The sequence below is a fragment of the Falco rusticolus genome, chromosome 17, assembly GCF_015220075.1.
Source record: "Falco rusticolus isolate bFalRus1 chromosome 17, bFalRus1.pri, whole genome shotgun sequence".
In the NCBI taxonomy this organism is placed as follows: domain Eukaryota; kingdom Metazoa; phylum Chordata; class Aves; order Falconiformes; family Falconidae; genus Falco; species Falco rusticolus.
In genome coordinates this window covers 3,657,885-3,666,911 of record NC_051203.1, presented here as the reverse complement: position 1 = coordinate 3,666,911, position 9,027 = coordinate 3,657,885, and the positions used below count along the sequence as shown (strand labels likewise).

The 9,027-nt window shown below is 61.4% G+C and overlaps 1 protein-coding gene across 1 annotated transcript; it reads right to left on the bottom strand.

The window, feature by feature from the left end:
* Window positions 1-69: 69 nt before the first annotated feature.
* Window positions 70-7,632, bottom strand: PRICKLE4 (prickle planar cell polarity protein 4). The gene is made up of 8 exons (XM_037410830.1): window positions 7,452-7,632; window positions 3,120-3,272; window positions 2,818-2,925; window positions 2,600-2,737; window positions 2,309-2,509; window positions 1,889-2,075; window positions 1,389-1,706; window positions 70-1,108 (listed from the first exon to the last, which is right to left on the bottom strand). The coding sequence occupies exons 2-8, from the start codon at window positions 3,267-3,269 to the stop codon at window positions 615-617; spliced, it is 1,596 nt and encodes a 531-aa protein (XP_037266727.1). The 5' UTR covers window positions 3,270-3,272; window positions 7,452-7,632; the 3' UTR covers window positions 70-614.
* Between the last annotated feature and the right edge of the window lie 1,395 nt (window positions 7,633-9,027).

Genomic DNA, 9,027 nt, shown 5'->3' with positions numbered 1-9,027 from the left:
CACGGTCAGTGCCGCGGTGACCCTGGGATGAGGAGGAAGGGGCAGACGTGTGGTGGCTCTCCTGCGTTGGGATTTCAGCCAAACTTTATTGGAGCATCGCCCCTGGTCCCCTCCCCGTGGTGGCTGCAGGACACGGTGCCACCAGGGATGGAGAGCATCTGGCAGTGTTGCTCATCCTTCAAGGAGGTGTCTGAGGGAAGGATCCGAGCCTGGTGGCCAGCACCCCTCCTGTCGCCATGGGTCCTCAGCAGCAGCCCCCCAGCGGGACGATGCAGGCAGCTGCCTTTGTCTTAAGCACCCGGCCGCCCTCCCCTGCGTGCGGCTGCTCTCCGGGGCTGCCGCCGTGTCTGAGATGGGAGCCCTGGCCCGGGCTGCCGGCTCTCTGCTCCCTACCTGCTTTACCAGTTCCTAATTGCGGGAGAGGCCGGCAGGAATTGCAGGCTGTGCTTTGCCAGCAGCTGCCGGGGGGAAGGATCCCAGCAGCTTCTCCCCACTAGCCTTGGGCTGCGTCCAAAACGCACGTGGAACCTGTTAAGACTATGGCAGCGGCTGGCAGGACCCGGCAGGGACCGGTGGGACGGCAGTGCCAGCCAAGGGCCCCCGGGTCCCCACTGCTAGGATACACTGCAGTGCTTGCTGCTGCCCCGCAGCTTCGCCGTCCTGCCCCCAGCCCTCCCCGGGGGCTCCCTGCCCAGGGAACTCATCCCGGGCTTGGGAATGGGCTTCCCAAAGAAGAAACCCTCTTCCTCCGAGTCTGAGTCCGAAGATGAAGAGCAGGTGGGACACCAGGAGTCGTCCTCCTCCGTGATGTCCTGCAGGTCGACGTCCTCTGGCCGTGGGCTGTGCCTGGCAGGGGGTGTGCCCGCTTGGAACTGCGGGGTTCCATTGCCTGTGGGTGTTCGGGGGTCAGGGACCCCTGAAACTGGGTGGCCCAAGGCTCCAGGCTCGTTGGGACCCTCTGCGCTGGGCTGGGGGGCGGAGGGGTGGCCGGCTGGTGGCCCCAGCATCCCTGTGTGCGCAGCATCCCTGCTCCGCTCCTTAGCAGCTGCTCCACAGTCCTCCAGGCTCCTGAATGCAGGATGCACAGGGGCCTGATCCAAAAAAGCCTCTGGAAGAAAGAAAGCAAGGATGGGTGAGGAAGAGGAAGGCTGAGCCTGCCCTGCACAGCCCCTCACACAGCGCTTCAGGCTGCAACAGAGGGTTGTACCAACCAAACCGCAGCCCCCAGCACTCGCCCTGCTGTGGGAGGTGGGCTGGGGGCTCGTGGCTGCTGCTCCAGCCCTGAGTTGGGCTGCACCCATGCGACATAACCCATAAACCACCCCAGAGCCTGGCTTTGCTCCCGCTCCCCTCGTGCCACGTGGCAAGTGGAGCAGTAGGATCCCTACCAGCCCCTTCCACCCGCTGCCTGCAGCCCCCGGCCGCCGAGGTGCTGCCCGTCCCCGGCGTGGTCCTGCTGCCGGGGCTGGCTCTGGACAGGGGTGTCGAGTCAGGGGACGGAGCCGAGGCGAAAGCGGAGTCGGAGGAGTCGGAGGCGGTGGAGGATGCATCCTGCCCCAGGCTGCAGGTCTCGGAGCAGAAGAGCCGGCCGCGGCGGGAGGTGAGGGGCTGCCCACGCAGCGGCTTTCGGCAGAGGCTGCAGCAGAAGCAGGCGGCTCGGGCATGCCAGTGGAGCCCTTGGTGGGTGGCCTCCTCGCTGTCGGCACCTGAGGGGCAACCACGGGTGAGGGGGAGGCTCTTCCCATGGTTGTGTGCCAAACCCCATCCTCCGTGCCAAGCCGAGCCGCGGGGCTCTGGCTCTGCAGCCCTCCCAGCCCAGGTGCTGCCTGCCCGGGCAGGGAAGCCCCAGCGCACCCTGCCCAGGGTTTGGGGGGGACAGGGGCCATACCGATGGGGTCTCCACAGGCTTGGCATGGCTCGGCAAAGAGGCTCTCAAAGCAGCCGCAGCAGCAGGGCCGGCCACTCTTCATCACGTAGCGCTGCCCACGCAGGGGCACGTCACACTCCAGGCAGCAGAAGTGCTCCAGGTGCCAGCGCCGGCCCTCCGCCTCGATGCACTCCTCCATGAAGATCAGCTGGAGGATGAAAAAAACCCCATCCCCTAAGCACCCAGATAGAAAACCCACAGCCCGGAGGGTGCTTTGCTGTGCCGAGGAGCGAGGAGGAGCCCCCATGCCTTGGCATGGGCATGGGGCTCGCTGCAAGGCTGAGGAAGGAGCCTTTCCTCCTGCCCATCAGTGGTTCTTTCAGCGTGTGCAGCAACAGCAGCACAAGGGATGTAAAAGCCTCTCCCCTGCCCGGCACTAACCTGGTCGCAGGAGGCACAGCGGGGCCGGAATAGCTCAGCATGGTGCCTGCCGCAGTAGATCCTCCCATCCTGCTGGAAGTAGATGAGGTCCACCAGCGGCTGGTGGCAGAAATGGCAGGAGAAGCAGGACGGGTGCCAGAACTGGTCCCCCAGCCGAGATGCTGAAACCCCCGGGTCCCCTTTGTTCAGCTTCCTGCCGCACTGCAAGGCAGAGGGACGCGGGGTTTGGGGCCAGGCTGGCTTCTGGGGACAGGTCCCCGCCGGGGAATGGGTGCTGGGGGGATGCCTCACCTTCTTGCAGGGACAGCCATGGCAAGGACCCGGCACGGGACATGCCAGCCCCTGCCCCAGCGCCTCCCGTCTCCGTCGGGCGCTGAAGGCTCGTAGCTGCCTCCTCTCCTCCTCCGCGAGGTCAGGGCAGTACCGCTCCTGCACGGGGAGGTGGAGGTGAGGTGGTGCACGGTGGGTGAAGCCCGGGGTGGGCAGCACCCAACAAATAGGTGTCTTACATCGCAGTCCTGAGGCGGCAGCTGCTGCAGGAGGGCTCTGGCACGGAGCTGGATCCTGTCGGCAGGAGAGGCAGGCGGCGGCGAGCAGGTACCGAAGCACAGCGGGACCTTGGGATGTGGCACGGGAGAAACACAAGCAGATTTTTTAGGGCGATCAAGCTGCGTTGCTCCAAGCTGCTAAAACCTATTTCATCCCGGGGCTGGGGATGCTCTGCTGTGGGTACCACCCCTGGATGGCACCCGCAGGGCTTGAGGAGGGTGGGGAGCAGAGGGAGCCCAGGGAGAGCCGGGGTGCTGCCCACCTCAGGGGGCACGGGGTCCGCGGGGGGCTCCAGGTACTCTTCCAGGGCACAACCAGAGTCGCTGTCGGACGAGGCCGGCGGCAGCCCGGTGGCGGTGCTGCAGGGGGGAGGCTCGTCCCGCTGGGGCCATGCGGGGCTCGGCAGGGACATGAGCTGGGGAGAGAGGAGCAGAGCTGGTGAGACCCCCGGCGAGGCAGGGGGCAGGGGGCCATCCCCAGGACATGTATCATCCCACCTGCCCAGCGCGGACCTGTCTCCACGTGGCAGCAGGATGAGCAGCCCCTCAGCCCAGGGAGGGACCCCAGGGCAGGCCCAGCCAGGATGATGCTCAGCACTACCACGACCTCAGGACCCTTGGCTGAACCCCTGCAGAATTCCAAGGGCTTTTGGGGGCTGCTCCTTTCTCTGCAGGGGTTATAAGCAAGCCCACACCGAGGGCATGGGTGCTTGGCAGGGCTGGGGCTTTCTCTGCCAAGCAGGAGGCGCCGATAGGATGTTGATGGGTTGAAGCTGAGCTGGGAAGACCCTGGGTTCTCCAGCTAGAACAGGTTTTGGAAAACGGCACAACAGGTTTTGGGAAATAGCACTGGCCGTTCGCTCACTCACAGCAGGAGATTCTCCCTGGCTGCCACCAGTCCTTTGCTGGCAACAGCTAATCCCTGGTCTAGTGGCCTGGCCCTCAGTGGGACAGTGGGAGGAGACGGAGGTCTAGTGCAGTTCAGTGGAAAATAATTTATTCCCCTCGGGCTGCTATTGTTCTGCCCCGAGTGGCTGTTCCTGCCTGGGCGGCCAGCTCGCCCGGCCGCCACCACCTCGCCGGGCTGATGGTTACGCAGTGGAAACCCATCGGCTCCCGTCCCCTCCTCCCCACGCACTGCTCTTCTCTGCTCGCTTCCTTCCTGGCTTGGCTTTCCAAAACAAAGGCGAGATGGTGTTTGGTGGCTCCTGGGGCTCCCTGGACACCAGCCCGGAGCCTGACACCCTGTGCCCACGCTTACTGCCCCGGCATGGGGAGCAAGGGTGGGATGTGGGTGGGATGGACTGAGCTGCTGCTCTGGGGGCAAGTCCCGGTGTTGTGACCAAACAGCGCCAGGGATTCACTCTGTGCAGTGCCCACCCTGGATTGATCAGCTGCTCTGGAAAGCATTTTACACAGCAAGTGGCTTGGCACAGGCTCAGGGTTGAGGGGCGATAACCCCCAGGCCACGCACCTAGGTCTTCCTGCATCACTGCCACCGTGAGGACCGGTTCACTCCACAACGGGATGCTACTTCTGCACATCTACTTTATCCCCCACTGCCAGCCCATGCTGTCAGGGCCATCCTGCCCAGCACCAGCATCCCCACTTGTCCCACTAACAGCTTCAACACCCCCAGCTCAGCCCCTGCTCCCAGTGTGCTCCTTCCACCACAGCTGCCCCTTCCTCTGTAGCATCATGGGGTGCTGGGGATGTTGCACCCAAAGTAGCCAGCTCTGCAGCTGGAAGCAGGTGGCATCAGCCTGGGGCAGCTCAAGTTTCCCTGCCTGCACCTGGGTCAATGATTAACGCCACAGATTGACTCATCAGCAGGATAAAACAAAAGGGCTGCTTGCTCTTTGTTGGGGTTTGGGGTCTGTTGGTCCTGGGGTTAGCTCAGAAAGTCTGCAGGGCTGGTTGCATGGTGCTGCTCCTCAAAGCTGTGTACAGCTCTGGAGGGGATGGGGATGAAATAATCTGACTCAACTCTGTGTATTTGCAGCTCAAAGACAGTCCTGGCCTTGCTGACTTGTTGAAGGACCACTGTACCACTGCTGCTGTTGGGCCAGTAAGCAGCCCCAGCTCTACAGCTGTGCAGGAGGACTGCATGTATCCATGTGGATGCTGAGTGAGGGTAACACACCTCTCTGGGTAACATGCATCTCTGCTTTTCCTTCCCCATGGGAGGTGGATGGCAGTCCTGGGCTGTGCTTGCCTTATTAAGCCTCTAAGCTGCATTTGTCTAATCTGTTGGGGCTTTGCTGTAAACAGACCCCTCGGATGCTCCGTGGATGCAGCGGCGCTGGTGGTGCTTGTGTGGCCCCAGCCCCGTGGCAGGATGCACAGGGCTGTCAGCAGGGAGCCCAGCAGGGTGATGATGGGGGACAGTAGGGAGGGCAGGGCTCCTGCCCGCTGTGAATCCATGGGGATGTGCTGCAGAGCCCAGCCCAGTTTGATGTGATTACACCGGCTGGCAGCTGTCTGGGCCGTAGACAAGTCCCTGTAATTAGCCCCAGACAGTGACAGAGGTACGCGCCTCCCATGCTAAGGAGCCAGGCAGCCCCGACAGGTCTGTCTCCTCTGCTCCCTGTCCCCTCTTCCTTCCTGCCCTCCCTTGCTGCCTCCGGGCAGTCCTGCAAAGGATACCGGGATGCTCCCAGCCTGTCTCTGCTCTCAAGCAGTGGCAGGAAAGTCTGGACCAGGCATCGGAAGAGATGGCAGGAGGGCACTTTGGGGGAGCTGCTCCTCCCTGCCAGCACAGACCCAAGCGCTGGAGGTGCATCCCCCAGGAAGGGACGTGTGATGAGCCAGCTGAGCAGGCCTGAGTGCCACCGGCATTCATTTACCTTTGCTTTAAAAGCCTCTTGTCCTGCCTGTGGAAGCTCCTCCAGACTGATTGCTCTGCTCCCTGGTGCTCTCTGAAGGATGGGCAATGTCCCCACCATGCTCCCCTGCCTTTCTGTGTTAGCACGGCTGCAAGCAGCCATGGAGGCTCCGCAGGACTCCCCTGACTGCTCTGAGCATGTTCCCCACAGTAGCTACAGCCCTTTGCGAAGCAGTCACAGCTCCCTGGGTAGGAGAAGCTAAAATGCATGGAAATATTAATCTTATTTGGCTCCCCAGGAGCAGCCCTGTCTCCAGCTGGCCATGGGAGCATGTGCAGGCTCCCAGCCCTCTCCTGCCAAGGTCACACATTAACTTGCAGTGCAGCCACCCTGGCCCATTCGCATTCAGCACAGGCTCCCCCTTCCCAGCGTGGCCAGGGGCTGATCTGCATCTCTGCCCCAGCTTTTGGTTTTCTAAAGTCACCCCTTCATCTCAGCAGACCCACCTTCAGACCCCTCTAGCCTATTTTTCAGAAGCACCCAACACTCCCTAGCTCCGCCACCCTGAGGAAACACAACAGCTTGCCATCACCAAAAAGATCGGATCCCCTTTCAAGCACCCAAAACCCCTGGCAGCTTTCAGAGGCATAGTTCTGTATTCACCACCTCACCCACAGGATAACCTGTTTTTGTTTGAGCTCCTGTCAACACAGCTGCAACGAAGGTACATGGAAATAAAGATGCAGAACAATAAAGATGCATCTTTTTCTGGGGTGAGATAAGCTGATGATGGCTGGCAAGGCAAGCCAGAGCAGCTAATCCTGCAACGCAGCCCCAGCCAGGCTGCCTGAGCTGGAGCCTGTCTCACAAAGGAGCCAGGGGTGGCTTTTGGACCTGTGATGGCACGAGGTGGAGCAACGCTTGGGTGCTGCTGGCGGAGCAACGCTTGGGTGCTGCTGGCCGGGCACAGCAGTCTCATGGGCCAGCAGTGTGGAGGGACAGGGGCTGTGCAGCCCCCCCGAATGATAGGGGGGTGTCTCAGCATCCCACTCCGCCATATGGCACCATGTCCTCCACATCACCGGAGGGGACCATGGCCAACGTCATGGCCTATTTGCTCTCCAGGGGGATGTGCCAGTGCTGCAAAAGGCTTTTCTTCGTGTGTTTTCCCCCCTCGTGAGAGCACAGGCACGGCTGGCTGCCCTGGGTACCCATTAACCCACCGTAACTCAGCCATTCGTACACCCGCTGGTCCGAACCCAGCCCCCGAGCCCCCCGCCGCCACCGGATTTCATCCCGGCATGTCGGTGTGTGATGGGGCCCAGCCCCCTCCAGTGAAAACCTCCATCGCCAAGCCCAAAACATCCCATTCCCGCTGAATCCCGGGTGGAGGAGGGATGGCGGAGCCAGCACACCTTGGTGGAGACCCTGGTCCCCTGGGTGGCCGAGGGAGGTGGGCAGCCCTGGCAGCTCCCTGCCCACGCACCTGTCCGCACGGCCCGGGGTGGCAGAGTCTGGTGATGGAGTGGACATCGTCTCCTGCTCTCAGGGGACATTTTCCCCCCAAAAAAGCCCACGGGGGGAGCAATACCATTCCCCTTCCCTTAGTTATTTCTCCCAAAGAACAGCCAAAACCCCCTCCCTCTCCCCTCCTTCGCCTCCCCTTCCCCTGCAACAATTCCCGGACGGAGACTCTCCCGCTGCCCCCCCAACTCCAGCCCAACACGTAACCCACCCCAGGACCCCCCCCCCGCCCCCAGCCTCACCTACCTGCCCCCTCCCGGCGCTCCGGTCCCCGGGCTCCGCCGCTGCGCGCTCCGCCGCCCGCTCCAGCCCCGCCGCCGCCGGCCCGCCCCGCTCCGGCGGAGGGGAGGGAATGGAGGCTGAGCCGGGAAAACTTTGCAAAGCGAAAGGAAAACATCCAAGCTCAGGCAGGGAAACAATTTTTTTTTCTTCTCTCTCTCTTTTTTTTTTTTTTTTTTTTTTTTTTTTTTTTAATCTGCTCTGCCCAGGAAACTGGATCTGTGTCAGCCGGGGTCCTAATTACAGGCTTTTTAGCCTAAACCTACAGAGACAGCCAATGGCTGGGAATCACGGGCAGGGAGGGGAAGAGCAAAGGATGGCGAAGGGGGGAGTGAACATTAACCCTACAGGGGAAAGAGCTCCAGATGACAGCTATTTTTCTCTCCACCTCTCATTTTCCGAGCGTCCGCGCCCTTCCCTCCATCTGCGGCTCAGTTCACCCCGGGTTGCCGTTTTGATGACTTTTATGATCCGCGCGGTGAATTATTTTCCTACTTAGATCAGAAAGAGGTGAAGCTTCGTGAAAGAGGGGGGGCAAGTGTCATTACACCCCAATTTAGAGGTGGAGAACCTTTGGCTGGGCTCTCACAAAGGAGTTAGCCAGAGGCAAGTCAGGATGTCCTAGTTTTCACAAGCCCTGAACACCTGACGAGTCTCCTAAAAGCCATTTAGTCCGGCTTCAGCTCTGGCAACAGTCAGGGTAAAATTTATCAGAGTCTCTGACGTGAGGCAAAGCGTCTTTGTTGTATTTCTGCGTTACTTCTTACATGCCATAAGGCTTTCCTGCCTGCCGATGTGACTTCGGGGATGGGCACCAACGCAGCATCCCACCTCTGCGTGGACTGGACCAGACCCCTGCTACCCGTGTAGTCCAAGCACCTCGCTGCCCAGGGGCTGTGTCTTGTTTTGGGGCTCCATCGGGAGCCCTGAGGGGTGCAGGTGGCTCCTGCATTAGGTAGGTCTCTGGGAACAGGGTCAGGACAGCAGTGGAAATCCATAGTGATGGCAATTTGTCAGAGGAGGTGGCCAGGCTCCACCACAAGCTGGTGGCGGTGCTGGGAGAGGCCGTGTTGGTGCACAGGTTATTGCACCGGTGGTTTCTATCTCTGCAAAATCATTCGGGTGGGGAAAGAAGCAGGAGGAAAAGGAGAAGGGGCAGGGGAGCATCTCTGCAGGCTGCCATGCTCTGCATCCCCACACAGGGGGTCCTAGCAGTGCTGGTGAACCAGTGCCGCAGCTCCCCAGAGGCCCTTTAAGGTCTCAGCTCCGCGCCCAGGGAAGTGAATCCCTGTTTGGCTTTGGCAGGAGGTTGGTCTCCGCAGCTTTATCTTGAGTTTGCTGCTATGGACTTTGTACCCCTGGGTGGTGGCGGCGGGTCCCCCCTCCTCCCCCCCCCCCAGCTCCCCAGCCCGAGCTGCAGAGCGGCTGCTGCCTGTGCTCCCCATGCTCCCCCATCCCTCTGCACGGTGGAAAGATTAATGGGCAAAGTGCTCGTTAGGAGACCAGCCGGACACCACGATTCAGACTCGACGGATCACTCAGG